This window comes from Drosophila bipectinata, chromosome 3L (assembly GCF_030179905.1).
Source record: "Drosophila bipectinata strain 14024-0381.07 chromosome 3L, DbipHiC1v2, whole genome shotgun sequence".
Taxonomy (NCBI): domain Eukaryota; kingdom Metazoa; phylum Arthropoda; class Insecta; order Diptera; family Drosophilidae; genus Drosophila; species Drosophila bipectinata.
Window position 1 is genome coordinate 15,967,459 of NC_091738.1, and position 19,169 is coordinate 15,986,627.

General features: G+C 38.7%; 4 protein-coding genes across 5 annotated transcripts; 1 reads left to right on the forward strand and 3 right to left on the reverse strand.

Moving 5' to 3' along the window:
- The first annotated feature begins 881 nt into the window (after window positions 1–881).
- On the forward strand, window positions 882–2,011 carry LOC108119147 (guanylate kinase). Its single transcript, XM_017232178.3, has one exon. The coding sequence runs from the start codon at window positions 882–884 to the stop codon at window positions 1,587–1,589; it is 708 nt and encodes a 235-aa protein (XP_017087667.2). The 3' UTR covers window positions 1,590–2,011.
- On the reverse strand, window positions 1,982–2,565 carry LOC108119150 (uncharacterized). Its single transcript, XM_017232183.3, has 2 exons — window positions 2,319–2,565; window positions 1,982–2,220 (listed from the first exon to the last, which is right to left on the reverse strand). Exons 1-2 carry the CDS (start codon window positions 2,557–2,559, stop codon window positions 2,174–2,176), a joined length of 288 nt encoding a protein of 95 aa, XP_017087672.2. The 5' UTR covers window positions 2,560–2,565; the 3' UTR covers window positions 1,982–2,173.
- Window positions 2,566–2,597: 32 nt separating this feature from the next.
- Window positions 2,598–3,391, reverse strand: ND-13B (NADH dehydrogenase (ubiquinone) subunit ND-13B). Its single transcript, XM_017232182.3, has 3 exons — window positions 3,235–3,391; window positions 2,955–3,116; window positions 2,598–2,900 (listed from the first exon to the last, which is right to left on the reverse strand). The coding sequence occupies exons 1-3, from the start codon at window positions 3,253–3,255 to the stop codon at window positions 2,709–2,711; spliced, it is 375 nt and encodes a 124-aa protein (XP_017087671.1). The 5' UTR covers window positions 3,256–3,391; the 3' UTR covers window positions 2,598–2,708.
- A 150-nt stretch (window positions 3,392–3,541) lies between these two features.
- On the reverse strand, window positions 3,542–5,704 carry NijA (Ninjurin A). 2 transcript variants are annotated; one of them, XM_017232180.3, is made up of 4 exons: window positions 5,394–5,704; window positions 4,651–4,720; window positions 4,058–4,395; window positions 3,542–3,950 (listed from the first exon to the last, which is right to left on the reverse strand). In XM_017232180.3, exons 1-4 carry the CDS (start codon window positions 5,454–5,456, stop codon window positions 3,777–3,779), a joined length of 645 nt encoding a protein of 214 aa, XP_017087669.2. In that variant the 5' UTR covers window positions 5,457–5,704; the 3' UTR covers window positions 3,542–3,776. The 2 variants fall into 2 exon arrangements, with proteins under 2 accessions (XP_017087669.2, XP_017087668.2); XM_017232179.3 differs by having other exon boundaries at window positions 4,058–4,443; window positions 5,394–5,703.
- Window positions 5,705–19,169: the final 13,465 nt, after the last annotated feature.

Here is a 19,169-nt window from a genome sequence, read left to right on the forward strand (position 1 = left end):
GAATATAACAGTTTTTAAACCAAAACTCAAAAATTTGTATTTTATGGGCTTTCCTATTTTTGGGAACTTAATTTAAAAAGAATTTTCTTTTTTTAATTCAAAACAAAAAGGTCCTTATTTTCAAATTACGCGCCCTTATGCGCTATGCAACACTAAAAATGGGTTACTGTAAGGTAAAGTAAAAAGAAACTATGTAAAAGGGTGATTCTCATCCGATTCTCAAGCGGAGTATCTTAAACGATTTCTGGATCGATTATTTCGAAATATTTTTTGTCCATTTTTTGTGTTGGGATCCCTTGAAAATGGGGTTTTCCCCTATAGGGCCCACAGTGATGGCTATATCTTCCCCAATTTTTATCCGATTGTCAAGCGGATGGGAGGACAGGCTTAAAGGCTCCATGTCAACTAGAATATCAACTAAAAAGGTAGAATCCGTCATGTAATAGGATAAGTGTTACATGTTTGTTAGAGGTAGGAAATTTAAATTTAAATGGTGTGGAAGTTTTAGTGCTGTACAATGTTCAACAGATATTAGAAGGTGTTGGACAAAAATCTAGTGGAAAGGGTCAGGGGAGCCAGGGCTCTGGATGAGGTAGCCGGAGCCTATAGGCTGACCCGAAGTTGCTAATAACAATATTAAATCATAGTTTAATTTCATTATTTATCTTATTTAATCAATTATCGATAAGCTCTGCATTTTCCAACCCTAAAAAACATCCATATCTAGCCGCATACACCTGCACCCACACAATCGCACCAGCATAACACACATACGCTTACGCTTATCTTAATTTAGCCAAAAGCGAATATAAAACAATCGAAACCAGCTTTTTTGGGAACCATATTCTTGTATTGGTGCGCTACAAATAAAAGGCCACGCGATGATAAGCTTTTTGTACATTGTAAACCGCGCGCTCAGCAGCACGAGCATCGGCTCCAGTCCCGGTATAACACAATCCCTTCTGACCAGCAAGATGAGCGCCCCAGGACCACGCCCACTCGTCCTTTGCGGACCGTCCGGTTCCGGGAAGAGCACGCTCCTGAAACGCCTGTTCGCCGAGTTCCCCAACACGTTTGGTTTTAGCATTTCGCACACGACCCGAAAACCACGCGAGGGCGAGGAGCACGGTGTCCACTACTACTTCGTGGAGCGGCCGGAAATGGAGGCAGCCATCGCTGGAGATGAGTTCATTGAGACGGCAGAGTTTACGGGCAATCTGTACGGCACCAGCAAGGCAGCCGTGCGAGAAATCCAGGCCAAGGGCAGGGTCTGCATTCTCGACATCGAACAGAAGGGTGTGGAACAGATCCGCCGCACCGACCTCAACCCCATTCTGATCTTCAATAATCCGCCCACCATCAAGGAGCTGGAGCGACGGCTGCGACTTCGTGGCTCCGAAACCGAGGAGACTCTGAACAAGCGCCTGAACGCCGCTCAGGTGGAGATCGATTATGGACTAACGCCCGGTAACTTCCACAAGATCATCAACAATGTGGACATAGATGTGGCCTACCAGGAGTTCCGTGACTTTGTGGTCCAGGAGCTGAAGAAGCAGGAAAGTGCGGGAGTGACAATCGCACTGGATTAGTGGTGTTATCCGTAACGGGGTGGCTATGATTTTAAACCTCAGTGGGCTGAAAGGGTTCCTATTTTTTATTTTTAATAATTAGTTGTTGGAAAGGAAAGTTATCTGGAGGGCAGTAGTTTCCCTTCTGGTGACTATCCATTCCCCTAGAAAATGATGGACATCCCTGACAATCAATGGGATATCAGACCTTCCAGCCCACAAATAATGTTGACTAATGGCATTTATTATTAAGAAACGGCTTGTATTTATTCTTCAGCTCCTAATCCCAAGTCCTGACGCCCATTAACCACCAACTGTTGTGCAAATTCGTTGTTGTAATTGTAATTTTAAGCTGAAAGTTGTTGCGCCGCTTCACGGTCTCGTCCGCCGGGTGGTAATTAAAATGGAATCAATAAAACAAACAGTATGCGGGTATTATTGTATTTTTCACGAAGGTTTCTCTCAATATTCTATGTACTATATATTCTCTGGGAAGGTCAAAATGTTATCATCGTCTCACGCAATCGGACGATTTCTCAATAATGGACAAGGGGGTTACGTCTGGAGCTCCCGAACTGGAACACCCATGGGATATCCTCTGCGCCTCATTCGAAGACGACACGCAGCCCGATGCGCCAGTCCTGATCCGAACCTTTGGAGATTACGATGAGGAGGGATACGCATTGGTCTTATAGTCATGGTGAAGATGGAAGCGTGCCTGGTAGCTGGTGCTCCCTATACCACCCATACCCGATTGGATGCCGCCATGGCTGCGATGAACAACCTTAGCCGAGCCATCGATCTTGGTCCTACTGTCCGGACTGCTCCACAGTCCGGCAATAGCCTCCAGTGCCAATTCCGTCTCGTCGTCCTTATCGTCGTGCTCCGCCGAGAGTGTCAGATCGATTTGACGCTTGTGTCGTGGAGGAGCGGATGCCACTAGACCGATGGCTATCAGGAGCACTAGCAGAAGGTACTGGAGCGAACGCATGTTGGAAACAAACTGAGAGCAAATAACGCTTGTCTGGGTTTATGGATGATTAAGCTTCTGTCTTATCAACAGATTTATTTCTATTCTCGTTTTCCATTTCTCTGAATTATAATAGAACTAAACAAAAAATTGTTTTAAATGGCGGATTTCTAGACTTTCGGCTCCATGATCTGGGCTGGGGGCCAGTCCCACTGCTTGGGCGGCGCCTGTTGGACCAACTTCTCCCAGGGCTTCCAGCCGAGCATTTTGCGGGCCAGCACCAGTTCGTTTTCGGCCTGGACGATCAGCTCCTCCACCTGACCACAGCCAACAGCCCGCTCCAGATCAGGGATGCTCTTGTTCTGTTAAAGATTAGATTATTAATAAGATTATAGCTTTATTATTAAAAAACTTACGTTAGTCAAGGCATTGGCGCGATCGTTGACTAGTTGCTCCGTGTACTTCCTGTAGCTGGATTCCTGCGGCATCTTGGCCACTGCCCGCAGGATCTTGCAGTACAGAGCCGAGAGAGTGTGGTGAGGATTGGTAGACACGGCCAGGCCGGTCAATCCAGTGGACTGTGGAGGAGCAAGCGATGACATAACCATAACAATGCGGAACGTTGCGGTTTTCAGGTTTTGGAAAAGTTTAATAGATTATTTAGTACTTATTTTATTAAAGCCGTCTTCTACTTACCGCCTTGATAATCTTGGCCATGTTTGGAAGGCTTTTTTAGCTGAAAGCTAACAATTTTTCTGCACGATATTTGTAGAAACAGTAACAGCTGTGGAAGCTGCCAACTTAGTTTTCATAGTGCTTGAAAACGATTTTTCTGTTATAGTGCTGGGTAGCTTAGAAATATCGCAAATAGGCGATAGTTTGGCGGGAATTCAATTTTCAGAATAATACAATTTTATTTTTTTTTAAACTATTAATGGTTTAACTTTTTTAAATCACTTCCTCTCAATAAAAAAAATAAATAAAAAATTATTTAATTACTGTCTTCAGACTACAATTTTTTGAACTAAATACTTTATTTTTTTTCGTATATGGCATAAAATGCTTTAAGATTATGGGATTCTTTTTTTATTTATCACAATTAACGTTTTGTGGTATGAAAATGTGTCATTTTGGTAATTTTCAAAATAAAAACTGGCCAGTGCTGATACGAGCATTAAACTAATGAAATGAAAGTGCTTATAATGCTTATCTTAATATAATTTTCTAAAAGGTCCAATCTATGTGGGTGCCACAGGATCCGCCACACCAAATGCCGAAATTAGAACATTGACGACTGTCACGATGAAAATGCCAATGACCGTGTAATTGTTTATTCGGTTTGCCCGGCAGATCTCATGCTTGTCGGTGATGTTATACCGACCATTTAAAATAAGGCCCACGCCTACTGCAATCTGAAAAAGAAAAACCAAAAACAAAATATTAATTTATGAATTTGTATATACCAAAATAAGATATTTTTAAAAACACTGCAAGAACAGGTGTAGGGTTTAAAATTTACCTGAAATATAATGCTGGTTGAGATGAACAACAGACTGGGATAAAAGTATGGATGATTCTTATTGGTTTCCAGCACATATCGCAACTGATTTGCATTCGCCGAGAGGAGGGCCAAGTCCATCATGCCCTGGGCCAGGGTTTTTTTGTGCTGATATGCATTCACATCGGGTATGGGAGTCTGAACTCCGTTGATGGTCACGAAACCGGGTCCATTGATACCCGGAACAGAGAAACTGGGTCGCCTGCCACTATTGCCGCCATTGGGCACAAAGACATTGACTCCACCACCGCCTCCTCCTTCCAAAAGTCCATCATCCACTCCAGAATTGGCACTCCCATCTTTAACAAAGGGACGATCATCCGTGTCATCATCGTCCAATTCGGGAACTGTCAAAATAATGAAATAAAAATCAATTTATTGGTTTAATGCATTTTCTTATGATTACTTACACACAAAAGCGAAGTTTACAAGACATTATTTAATTGTAGTTTAAAGCAGCATTAGTCACAATAAAGTTATAAGGACAAGCACAAAAAATATACATATACTAGTTTTTTTTTTAAAGCAATAAACAAATGAGTTGCGTTACGAACCTGCTCGGGGAACTCGTAGGTTATTGTGATTTCGCCCATCGATAGAGTCGCCGTTGATGTGATTATTTTCCTGTAAAATGCAAATAAAATCATTTCCTGAATATTAAAACGGATTCACGCCAAAAGTCAATTGTTTACAAATGTCAAAGCATCATTATAAAAATGCAAAATAGCTCAAAATTCTCTAGTATGTTAAGAGAATGCATATATGAATGTGTTTAAAAAAACTATATTTGTGTCATTAAAGGAAGAGATAAAGCTGAAGGTCGCAAACATTATTACAAGATGAGCTTATCTTTTATAGTTTGTCATTGGCTTGCTTAATATAACATGAATATTAATATACATTTTATTAAAAGATAGGCATGTAAATAAAATAATATTTCTTTGTCTCCCCTCCCCTGAGCATCTATGACTCAATTATCTTTTTTTTAATGCAAACTGAAATCCCAATCTGGTACAAGAAAATAGATCTGCAGGGGGATCTATTCGTATGACTAAGTCTTGGGGTTTTTTCCGCTTCAGCTGTCGCCTTTCCCAAAAAAAAAAAATGAAATTGTTAATACCACCTGAGAAGCGTTTCCCTTGTTTACACGACAATTATCAGTGCTACTAAAATCTAAACAGAGGTGGTATGTATTCGCAATAGATTTCTCGAAAACCCATCTAGCTAACAGAATAAACAAAGCTAAATTTAAATACAATTTTTGTTTAGTTAACCGGCTTAATGATTATAAACGTACCTTTTTATTATCGCCTAATGGCATTTTATCCATTTGCAGCGTTACATGCTCTAGGTCACTCATCTTTTTTCCGCTTGCAATTAATTAAAAATGTAATTAAAAGGAATTTGAAGAGCTAAATTGAATTCTTTGTTTAGTTTGGCGGCTCTTTGAGATGTATCTTTTATCTGTATCTCAAGTATTCTTTTGTTTTTTATGCTTCTGTTTTTTACGAATCACTTGGATCTTTTTTTTTTTCAAAAAACTCGTGCGCTTTTTTGCGACTGCTCGGCACGCTATTTCTCGGACTACTGACCAGAGAGCTACGAAGTGAAATGGTTTATTCTGGCGAATATAGGAATATATGTATTATACTATATGCTTGGGGGTACACTTGTCCGGTTTTAGCTTCTCTCGGGGAATTTCACGTTCTCAGCTTACGAAGTTATAACAAGTTTGTTGTTTGTTGATGTAACAAAGAGTGTTTATAAGGGAATAAATCAAATTTTTTGAAGCATAAAAAAAGTTGTAACTCTCTCGAATGACTCCCTCTCTCTTTTTAATGCACAGCACCCGTCTCTTTCTCTTAATGATTTACAAATTTATTTCCGTAGTCTAGCACGCCAAGTTCCTCGTTCGCGAGAAATTCACTTTATTCCGACGTCATTTACCTCGATAATCTAGAACGCTAATATAGATTAATTCATTTGATTTTTTTTAAACGCTCTTTCTTGGAAAATGCCCAAATGCAGCTAGGAAAATGTCGCGGTAAATTGTTGGGTTCTCCCCAATTTTCATTAGTCACCAAGAGGTGGACAATACTTGTGGACTTTCACAATTAAAAATAAAAGCCTGCCGTTCTTTGGGGCTTCTCAAAAAAAAGAGGAGTCTTGAAGACCGAAGAAACCGGTTGCTATCAGTAGCATTAAACATACCTACACACAAACATAGCCGTAAAGCTTACACTCTCCCGTCTTTATGACACGAGAATCTGAGAATCAATGGACCAGTTCCCGTAGGCTGCCAAAATTTCTTCGTGCTATTTTGGGCAAATGAGAGTGTTGACTTTTGGCTAAATATGCGATGCAAACCATTATAAAAACATAAAAAATTTATTTACAAAACAAGTACTACCTTAAATTTCAAAAGAACTATAAAAATAAATGTAAACAAAAATAAAAATAAAAGTTTTAAAATAGCACTTGCTGACAGGAACTTATATCAAAATTAATTCAAAACCTTTTCTTAAACCATTAAAATTTTTTTTAATTTTACGAAATTTTAATTTAAATATAATATTAAGTAAATAATCAAAATCGAATTATTTTATTTCAAACTAAGCATCCGTTGAATTTTTAATGTGACCAACCATAGCTAAGTTTAAATACCAGAAACAGATCTACTTAAATCTAGCCAACTCATAAACCATTTGTGGCTTTAAGCTTTTAGTCAAGTTATGGTAGCCCTAATTTCAAAAAAGATGTTATTATTTGAATGGAAATTTTGAAAGGGTATGATTATAATTTCTTTAATCGTTTATTTAATTTTAAATTGCTATTAATGAACCAAAACCTATTTAAATTTATATAAGGAATACAAGTTTAAGTACATTATCTTTTGATTTTCAATGAAACAATATTAACACAAAAACCTAACACTATGGGGCTTAGTTAAAACTTAATATCTGTATAGAGTTAAAAATAAATGATAAGAATGTCTGAAATTTCTATAATAGGCCTAAAAACAGACGAATGTGTTGCAGTTTTCGGAATTAAAGATAAAATGCAAAGATTGATTATAAATGCAAGCCTCATAATGAAGCCATATAATTGCCTTTCTTCTTGTCAAATGCCTAACACCACGAGTGCATACTGTGTGTGTGAATATGTGGGGGTGTGTTTGTGTATGTGTGTGTGTTGTAGGTGCCAATTGAGCCTTTCTTGGTAAATACAACTTTAGTTAATTAGTCGTTTCGGTTAATATGGTAATTGAATGTGCATGTACAGGCATTTACAACTAGATGCGTACATGTGTATTAATGCACGGCAATAATCTGGCAACTGTTATGTCATTGGGGCTTGCATAAATTATGATTTCATGTGCGAGGGAGACAGGTGAAAAGAGAGTGAAAGAGAAAGGGAGTGAGAGCATCCATTTCCATGCCCCAAATCGATGCAAATGCGCCAAGTACATGTGTGCGAAAATAAACACTGGCATTCAAAATATTAGTTACAGAAAAGGTCTTGCTTGGAAAGGAATTTTTCAAGAAGGTTTTAACTATTTTTAGAATTATATTAAAATGTTATAAGCTTGTTAAGATTTACCTAAGATTTTATTAGTTAATCTTCTCACGGTTCCTCAATTTTATGATTCTTCGATACCATTATTAGCGCCACATTTGTATTTGTATTTTGCAAGGACATCCCACTCACCCACACCTGCATCCTGCGTGTATGCATTTATAATCGCCAGTCAGGCAATCAGGCAGTCCGTGAGCTCCAAAAACCAAAATGGCAGGCACGTAAACGGAAACGCAACGACAATCGCACATTTCCCAATAATTATATTTCAATGCATCAGAATTTCAGCAGGACAGTTGTCTGGCTTCCGCAGGACAACAACACCACCACTGAAATCGTCATAATCATCTTGATATTTATTATCATTGGCAGGAGCCAGAGCAGAAGAAGGAGCAGTAGCACGAGCAGGAGTATCGTCATCACATCTGGCCACTGCCATTGATACAGTTATGAAAGCCGACGAGCATAACAAAAGCCTCTTGGTCAGTCCACTCACCAGCCGACCAGCCGCCCAGCCACCCAATTACCACCCATTCACCCGCCATCCCACCACCAACGAATGTTCTGTGGCTAGTGGGTGGGCTGGGTGGTTGTGTGCTCGGGTGGTTGCTCGGACACTGGTGCCTGCTGTGGTGCGGTTGGTCATTATCTGTTTAACAGTTCCACATTTAACGATGAAACGTCCGCTAGCACTGCCTGCTCGTCATGATATGGCCACATTTGAGTGGGCGGCCGTACACAATGGCTCACGTGCCACCCAGCCGTTCCCTTTGATTCACTTTTGCCAATCTTGCTACTAGAGATGCCAACATGTGGATTTTACATTCATTTAATCAGAGTTTTGGTGGTGATTACATTATCTGGAAATAAAGAAATACTAGTATGAAAGAAATATTCAACACTTGTTGAAAAGATCCACCCTTCAGAAACATTTTTAAAAAAATGTTCTTTAACATATTTTCATGCAAGTTTATAATAAATTGATCTACTAATGATTTGAGGTATTCCCCTTTAGAATTGAATGGAAATCGGAATGGAATTGGGTTTCAGGAAAATTGTACAAAATGTAGATTTAAAATTTTGTTCAAAAATGTTCAAATGTACATCGACGAAGAATCATTTTCCAAATCTTTTGGGGTTTTCTGAGCAAGAATCGGATGTAACTTGACAAAGTTATGGATATAGTTTGAGGCTTTATACTAGTTTGAGGCTTTATACTATTATCCTGGGTTGCACAATATGATCTGTCAGAAAAATTTGGAAAAATAATATTCGAAAATGTTTTTTCAAGGTTTTTATGCAGATTGTTAGAGAATCTATGTTTCTAGAACCTTTTAAGGTCAATAATATCATATAGCCGCAATACCCGCTCAATAATCGGAAGAAAATATCATATTTTTCAAGGGGTACCTACACAAAAATGAAAAATATCGGCCAAAAATTTTTAGCAGATTTGAATGCAGATTGAAAGATGATCGATTTACAAAACTTTAAAGGTATTTCTTTCCAAAATCAGCAAAGTTATAGCCTTCGCAAGAAGTCTAATTTTTATTCCTAAAAATTCTTATAATTTTTAAGAACTATGGAAAATTTGACATGATATAGAGTTTAGATCATGTCTTATAAGGTGTATAATAATTATTAAAGGTTTAAGAATCGGATGCATATAAGCAAGGATAAGGGTTATCATTATTCAACACCTTACTCTCCTAAATGAAACCCAAGTCAAATATATTTAATATTAAAGTCTGTCTCTATAACCGGAATGAGCAATCAATAAGTTTGCTCATCCCTGATCGCTCCTGCTCCTTTGGTGCTTTGCTTGTTTGGTCCTTTGGCCGTTTGCTCTTCTTTGGACTGGCATATTGTATGGGATATGGGAGTATTACAAACGAACAATCGTCGGACAGGCATGGGGCCAATAAGTTTATTACCTACCTCGGCGCATTGCCCAACCAAGCATGATAAGTTTGAGGGGGGTTTATTGGAAGGTGGTGTATCAGTGGGCGGCAGGTCCTTGAGCATTGACTCACACACACTCAAACAGCAACATACAGAGTCACACATATGTTTGGCATTGGAACGCATCATCCTGCCGTATATAATTCATGAAATGCACATCATTGCCTCAATAATGATTGCCGTTACACGTACACACGAACACACTTGCCCCATGCCTCAATGGTTGTAGATACAAAATGTATTTGCCTGTCCGGGGGATAGGTTGGGGGCTTAGTTCCTGTTTGTGGTTGTGTGTGGGGGTGACTCTGTATTTGTGGATATCCCGTTGCTTTGTTGATTGTTGAATTAGATGAGAGATACCAACTAAATTTTATGTCAGTGATTCATTCAATTTCAATGATATAGCATAGGAAACTGCCAGATCAGGGAATCCGGTTTTATTTCGGCTTTCATACAATTACAATTATCTTTAAAGGATTCTTCAATATTTCAATAAATTCCAACATTAAATAGTAAATGAAGCCTTAAATTAGTGAACTAATTGATTTCTTGCCTTACCTCTACCCACCTTTGATAAATATATTAATTTTCCCCATGTGCCCTTGTAATGCAACATTACTCATACGCCCCATGGGCCCTCGACAAAATTGGCATCTTAACTTGATTGGAAATAAAGCAAATTGATATTTGTTGAATAACAAGAATTTTAATTGAGGTTGCTTGAGAGGCTTAAACGTGAGAAAAGAGCTGCCAAAACAATGTGTGGTTATTTGCCAGGATATTCGTGAGCAGGTGGCTTAAAGTATTGACAATTGTAACTGACTGACACCCCTCCTCTGCCAGCCTTACACACTCACTTTCTTGTCTGTGGTTAGCATCCTGGCAGATGAAGTATTTCAAGTAGGAATCATGAAGTTTTCAGCTCAACCAGGCACTTGGAAAATGATTTTAATATAAAATGCCTCGTTTTAAGAAATTTGTATTAAATTAAATCATGCTTTTCTATAAGGTATTATTATATATCTAATACTTTTCTTAATTTCGTAAAAACCTTTTCTTTAAGTGTACAAACACTCATGGAAGGCACACATACATACATACACTTAAAGCGTCATTATTAGCACAACAGAGAGGGCAAAGAGAGAGTAAGTGAAGTGAGAGAGGTGTTCATGGGTCGACCATTATGACCACTTGCTGTGCACCAGCTTTGTGTGTGTGTCTGTATGTATTTGTGCTTCCCAGCTCCACCCACCTCCCAGTCTCCTGCTCTCTCCCCCCCACGCTACCCCCTCAGAAAACGGACACGGAGGCCTGGCCTCCTTGTTGACACACTTCTGCCAACAGTTGATCTTGTGGCCGACCGCAGGCATGCGGATTAAATCCATAAAGGATACGCACACATGTCCATTATGTATGGCTGCTCGTGTATTTGTGTGTGAGCCTGCTTGTGCCTGTGTCCGTGTGAGTGCGTGTGCACTTGTGTGTGTCTATGAAATTTTAAGCACGTCCGTTTCGGGCCTAACGAGCCCCATTTCCAGCCCCCATGCGGAGAAAGGGGAGAAATAGAGAGTCAGGCACACATGTAGCGCCCAAAAGTAGGCAACAAATTTATCTGTTTGTGCGTACATTGCGAAATCTTGTGCAAAATTTATTATTCTTTTCGGGTATTGTTTGGATACTCTATAAAAAAGGGTTCTAGGAGAAATGTATAATTAGGAAATGTAGTTAACTAAAGAAAAGGAATATATTAAAAATAGAGTAAATATAAAATAAATTGTATTTTCGATCTTTCTATATAATAATATAAATTTACGAGCCCCTTAATTCTTTTAAACATGTGTAGAAATTGAAATAATACCCATTAGCAATACCCATACCTCTTGAAAGGGTATCACAGCACACACAATGCCAGAGTAGCTGAAGTACTATACGTATTATGTTTACAAATCACACCTAATAACAATTGAGCAAGGATTTAACACGTCCCTTTCATCCCTCCGTACGCCGCCCACCTGCTGCTCGGAAAATTGTTGAGAGTTTTGTGTGGCTTTTCGGGTTAATTAAAATATGCAAGCAAATAAAATAAAATTGTTAGCAGCTCGCCACCCAAGCCGATCTGGCCAGAGCCCCTACGGCGCCCCCTCCAATTAGATGGGGCGTAAAATGTGGTCACGTTTTTTGTTTACTTTTTGGCTTACACGGGCCTAACAATAAACGGCAAGCTGCAAGTGGTATGTTGCAAGGTATGAAAATGCATTTTTAATTTCATTTAATTTGCTTCGCTTTCTGCTCGCCAGAGTGAAAATGAAATTGATTAACGCTGTAAACTCTTGTACACATTTTCATAATAACCCCGGCGAAAAGGTACGGGGACAGTAAACGAAATGAGTACAAAAAACGATTAAATAAATAAATTAAAATCAATAAAAACCACAAAAGCACACATACGAGTGACTCTCTGTGTATTTGTTTCTGTGTGTTTGTATGAGGGAGCCATTTTAACATGTACATTATTACAATTAAAATTAATTTAATAATAAATTCCAAAATAATTACATTTCACTTGTTTAAATAAACGTTTTTCGACCATGGAATGGACTCTGGACATACGACAAATAAAAAATGACACCATTACATGAAAGGATTTATATGTGTGTGAGGGTGTGTGTACGACTGACCAATTGGCAATCTGCTTCACAACTTTTTTGCAAATAATAAAAAAAAAGGAGTTTAAATAAATTGTATACTCTTTGAAAGAGATGGGTAATTTGGCTGGAAGGGTAGGCAAAAAATTTCATATTTAATATAGGTTTTAAATATATTTTTTTGTGCTCAAAATAAATATAAAAGTTTTATTTCAACAAAATATTTTAATTTAAATTAATTTCAAACAATTTTTTAAGTTTTTATTTTAAAAATCTATACTTTGAGTTAATTTAAATGAAGCATCTTATTGTTTCAAGCCTGTAGGTTTCAAGCCGCGCCAATGAAAAATTTATATCCCCATTTAGCTGTATAATTAATAAGTAAATATTAATTTAATCTCTTAAGCATTTATCATATATTTTTTTTAATAAAAATAAGTATGCATCTGAAAGATATAAAGGTACCTGAAAATAAATCAACCGCATAGATCGCGGGGGAAAGAGAAATACAATTTTCTGCTTTATATTTGCATTAAAAATTCAACGGTTTCTCTGAACCTTTTCTGAACAGGCACCGCATAAATAAAATAGCACACACACATACACTCACACAACAATACATGTATATATGAAAGGACATATATGTATATATATTTCTGTCAGTCATATATGCCATGTATATTTCTCTGTGGAGTCGAGTGTCCTGCGAATGTTTGCTCCTTTTTGGCGTGTGTGTTTTTATTTGTTAATTTGTATGGAAAATCACTTTTTGCCAGCGTACCGGGGATATGGGATAAAAGCCGAGAGCTGAAAATTCGCAGGAACGAGCAAGTGTGTAAATAAAACCCATTTAAAAAATTACGCTGTTTTTATAAGGTAACAATGCATACAACAATTTACACACGTGTGTGCGGATGATGCAAATTTGCATAACATTTTTGCCCGGGCTGCGGACACGCCCCCATGCCCTTTTATAACCCAAGCACACACATACATATACTCATACACATACATACATACATGAGCTCGCCCAGGCGTATAAATTCACATAATAAGTCCTTCGTCCTGGCGCCCGTGTCGGGTTCCTGCGGTTTGTGGATGATTCCGTTGTTGTTGGTCCTCAGTCGCAAATTTTGCCGTTGTTGTTGTTGTTCAGGTTGTGCTGTTGTTAACGTTGATTCGTGGCAACAACAACAACCACAAACTGTATGACAAGGATATCATTCAGGGATATACAATTTGGTAGGTCATTATCCCGAACTCCTCTACTCTCTGTTCGCCACTATTTTGACTGCGGTTTCAAATATGCCAAATAATTTTGAAATGTTTCATCATCATTGTTGTTGTTTTTGCTGTTGTTGTTGTTGTTGGTATAGAGTGTGTACCATCTGGCGACTGTTATTTGTGTTTTTGTTATTTGTTTCGTAACTGGTTATTGGTTTATTGTAAATTACTGGGCTATAAATTAAAATAACACACTGACTAAATGTGTAATCAAAGTTGGTTAGCCAAAGTGCTGACAGCCATCGCATCGACAATGTTAGGGAATTGTTTATTTTAAAAAATTTAAGATAGATAATGTTAATTAAATTAAAATAAAAGAGAACTGAGAGAGAATGTTTAAAAATAAATAATGGAAGTAGAGGCAAGATAGCTTTTTTAGCATAAACAATAACGTAAAAGTATTTATATATATCCTATTATATATACCCTTATATTTTCTATACTATGTCTTTAACCCAGTCTTTACAATTTCTAACAAAAAAAAACCCCTACAAAAACCCACCCACTACTTTTTAAAAGTCTTTCAAATTTTTTTAATGCCAAAACAATTACCAAAACGATTTTTGCACAATTTGAAATTTGTTATTTGCTTTTGGCCAAAAGCGGAAAGAAGTCGGTAGACTGTTTTGCAATAACAGTTACGACAGCAACGAAAGTAACAATAACACTAACAAACAGCAATAAACTACATCAGTGACTCCCAAGTCCATGGAAGTTGCCAACTCCAACTCCCACTTCGTCGTGGCTTTCCTCTGCACTTTTCCCCACTTTCTTTTTCCTGGCTTCTTGTTCTGTCCTGTTGGCAGCGAAATTGCGTTGAATGTTACCTGCCATTTGGCAGGACACACACACACGCTAAAAGGGATCGGCAAACGGGGCAAAGGGAGTCCTTTTTGGTTCCACCTCGAACATTAAGTAAATGACGGGGCCTAGGACCTGGGTATCCTGCATGTATAAGTGTGCGAGTGTGCGAGTATAGAGAGAAAGGAGGAGACTATATATGTACAAAGGAGTTGTCTGCGGCATGCATATGCAACATGGACCGCCTTACGGTCCTTCTCGTTATTGCGTTTTCGTTCTATGTGGCAGACAACAGACAGGATGCCAGAGAAAGGAAAAGCCAGATAAGGGATGGGGGGTAAGGACGAAGGATCAGGGGGCGACACGGCCACCAGGACACGGGACAGGAACAGGCGACTAAAGGTGCTCAACGATGTTCGCTTGGCGTTTATTTGTTGCCCCCCTTTTGGGTCTCGGCAGTCGGTTTGTTTGTTTGCTGCACCAGCCAGGATTCGAGCTAAATGTATCCTGCATCCTGGCCAACTACAACAGCAGCAGCAGCATCGAGGGCAACAGCTTTTCCATTAAATCTCCTTTGTGGCTTAGAGATGAGTCGTGTTAATCTATGAAAATTACTTCAGGAAATCTGTGCAAAAAGCAAACATTGTTTTCATTTTAAATTGTAGCGACTTGGAAAAGTTGTTGGATTTAGGATAATGATTTTTATATATTTCTATAAATATAGATAAAAATATAAAAATGCATTTTTCAATAAATACGCTGCCTGGGAATATATTTTTCAAAGAGTTTTCAAAGTAATACTCTTATAATCATCATATAATCTTATAATCACACACATTTTCCAGAGGTCCCCCTTTTGTACAAAAAAATATTTATCAAGCTTTCTTAAGCTTTAATTTTAGCAAGAAATTAACCATTTTTTAAATTAAATTAGAAAATATTAAAAAAATATATATCGGTATCCCTTTGTTATGTTTCTTCCATCTCTAAAGATCCTTTGGCATCCTGCCCACCCATTCTACTATATTTTAAGCAGTCCTTTTGCTATTCGCCGCCATTGTCATTGTCTAGACTAGTGTCTATTGGGTTGATAGCCTCGCTGGCTGAGTCGTAATTTTTGCAGGACCTGCTAACTGTTGCCAGCCAACCCGGCGTATGCTTAATATTTGTCTGCAGCAAACTTAAATTAATCACACGCATCGTTGTGCAGCATCGTTGTACAAAAAAATTGGCAAAACTTTTGTACATTTCGTTCTGCATCGAGGTTCAAAGGGCCAAAACAAAATACAATTCGAATTGAGCCATCCTTTCGGAGCACCTTTCGGGCAAACAAATAAGCGTGTCCTGTCGCCGTACGTGCGTGTCCTTTGCAGCACTTTCTGCTTCCTTGTTTGTCCTGTGTGTATTTGTTGACATGTAATTGTAACTAAATATTTTAAATTGCTTTAAAATAAAGAGGGAAGCTTACACACCTGCTTCGCCTCCAAAAAGGTTATGCAAATGACAAAGTTTGCTCGTTTCCATTGCCAGGATGCCACATACTATACACACGCACACACAGTCACTCCCAAGCACACAGGTGCATTAAGAGAGATATGTGAGGCAGGTGAGGATGCAACGTTTGTGTAAATAACATAAAATTCGTATTTATACACAGCATGCAAGTAAACATTATCGGGGAGCAATGTGGGGGAGTGCCGTGTGGCACCCACCCACCAGGTGGGTGTGGGGGGCGTGGCAGGTTGCAACGGCTGCTGAGGAGAATCATGAAATTTCTGTTTGCATTTTACATTTGACTGCGTGTCGGTGTCAGGATAACTACGTGTCCGTGTCCCTGTCTTTGTGTGGGTATGTTTGGATATGGAAGCTTAAATATGTATGTGTTTTGGGCTCTGTCTCTGTCTGTGTAAATTTATGGTAGTGTACGAGTACATCACTCCCAGTATCTGTGTGTAGGGAGTAGGTGTGTGTACTGGTCTGATATGTGGAAATGCTTTTATCAGTGGCAGACGTGAAACAAGTGAGAAATACTTTGAAATTAAATATGAATGAACTATGGGAATATCCTGGAATATAGTTCTAAATGTTTTTTATAGAAATTTTAATTTTTTCATATTATGTAAATTTATTTTTAAGTATTTAAAAAAGAATTAAAGGTATTTAAGCTGGATAAGGTATCCTTACCCAAGGATAACATCTATGAGAGAGGGAAGGCATCTATGAGAGATATAGGTTCTCCATTTTATATTTAAAAAAATTCTTCGTGATTACTTCGTGAAATATGGTACAATGATTCAATAGTGAATTATTTCCTTCAAAATATATATCATAATTGATATACCCCATTCCATACTCACTGCAAACATTGAGATAGCATTTACTGCCATGAAATTTGCAGTTTATTGCCTTCGTTTTTATGTGAGCGGCAGAGCAGAGTGAAAATTCAGCCAGACCAGCAACCATCGCAGGGGTGAGGATGCAAAGCCACACACACACACAGACACAGGGCTGTATGGGAAAGGATAAAAAGGACACACACCATTGTAAAAGTAACAAATTAATTGCATTTCGGCAAACAGCTAAAACATCGATTTGCATTTGTAGTTTGTAATTTTCTGATGTTGCAGTCCGAACATAATAATTGGCGGTGAAAGGGGGCGGAGCCCGCGTAATTAACACCCAGCGACTGTGTCAGCGAATCACTTAAGTGACTCCGCACGACCTTCAATCATCAATCAGTCAAGCCATCAATCACTCAATGGCAACAAAAAACGAGTTTTCCAACCGCATTCTTCAGCGCAAGCGGAGACAATTTAGAGTCGTAAATAGTTAAAGTCGTTGGACAGTTATGCGAAAATATGATCGAGAGTTATCGATAGCCGACTCTATAAAGAAATCTCAGCAGGTACAAAAAAAGAGAGAGAAGGATGTACATAGAGCGAGGGAGATGGGGAGAGAAGTTAATTAGGAGTCCGTGCTAATTGTCACAGTGTCTTCCCCCCCTCGGTGGCTTCAATTAGTTTTACATGCACTTTGGCGCCTGGGCCTTGGAAACAGGTTTCTTTCTTCTTCTCTCGAAATCTTCCCGGAGAAAGGGGCTGAGAAAATAAGATCTTAAGCCACAGACCGTGAAAGAGACAGCCGCAGCACCAAGAAAGAGAGGGTGCCAGTGCCTATCGTTGACATTTTAGCCAAGCTCATTGGTAATATTAATTAACAGAATTAATAAAACATTTGTACAGGTATCTGCCGCCGAGCAAGAAATATTAATCAACTCGAACCGCTTTCTGTATAACTTGCTTCCGTTGAAACTGCCTTTGAGAAGAATGGCGGGGTGCCAGTTGGGAGGGAGGTGGTGCTGTGGTGGAGCGGTGGCAGCGCGTCGTTGTATGTTATACAATAATTAAGTTTTCAGCACCTGCGTGAGTCCAAGTTGGAGCTGCTGTCGCTGCAGCTGCTCGTGTGCAGCTCTTAAGCCTGTCCAGACTGCCAGCCAGAAGAGCAGGAGCGGTTTGGGCGTCCTAACAGCCTTGGGCGCTTTGGAAATTTTGCGAATTTTTTAAATAATATTATTTAATATTAGTACAGAATGTATAATTCAAAAATTCTAGGACAAAATGGACTTGTACGTACTAGAAATTAAACGGAGGATCCTCCTCATTTTTGAAGAAAATAGTTTTGTGATGTTTTTTTGGGTATTTATTATGTTTAAAATTAAAATTTTAATAAAAGTGAAAGCAATTTAAAATTTTTTTATCTTTTTAACTAAATTTTGTAACTAAACACTTCACAATATATACATAAATATACATATATTTTAAAACGGTTTTAACAATTGCATAAAACTTACATATTAGTTTAACAAAACCACAAAAGTGGCAAATCGAGGCTAATTAATGACTAAGTTTTGAATTATATTTATTTATCTATGAAAGCTAAGTATTTTCAACATTAATTCAATTGTTCTTTTAATTTTTTATAATATTTAAAATTAAGGCGCTCCCTTACCTCAAACTCCTTCCCTGTCTTGGTTATCTTAAAATTTTCCTAAATATAAAAATTGTCGCCTGATCGCCTCGACCGACTGTTGCTTTTTGGTGGCCACTAGCCACTAACCACTGTGGCGCATGTTTTGGCCGCTTTACATGGCCTGGCCAGTTTCAAATTTCAGTCCTGTTTGCCACCAATTTCCCCTCAGCAGCAACCAAAACAGCCGCAAGTTGGCCATGTTGGGAGCCGTGGCAACTGTTTCTTGATCGTTTCCTTGCTCCTGTTTCGGGTTTTATGCGTGAGCGGCGGCCTGTTGACGTGTTTGTTGCACATGCGCATTAACCCGGCCGCAAATTGTAATTACCACAACGCATTACAACATAATTTCCAATTGCCCGACCTCCCCGTCACCCCATCGTTCCCATCGGGTGTGAATTTAATGACACAGAGAGCCTGCAAAGGATCAGACACCGATGCCGAAAGAAAGTTCGCCCCAATTGCCGTGACTAAGTGAAGGGCTGTTGTACTTTGGTAATAACATAATAAGCCAAAATATTGTTGGCATTGGAATTCAATTAGTAAAATGCGCCAGAAAACATGCATGTGAAAGGAAGCTAATGGCTGCAGGCCGTAAGCTGGCTGTTGGCTGCCCCATCGCCCAGTTTGAGGTCAAGAGATTCCAGATTCTTCATTTCGATCCCAAGCACGTGCAACCGACCAGTTTTTCTCTGTGGGCCGTGTGTGCTGGCCCTCTAGACAAATTGACCAGGTTTTCGGGATTTGGGATTCGGATTCCAGTGGCTCCTCTTACCTGT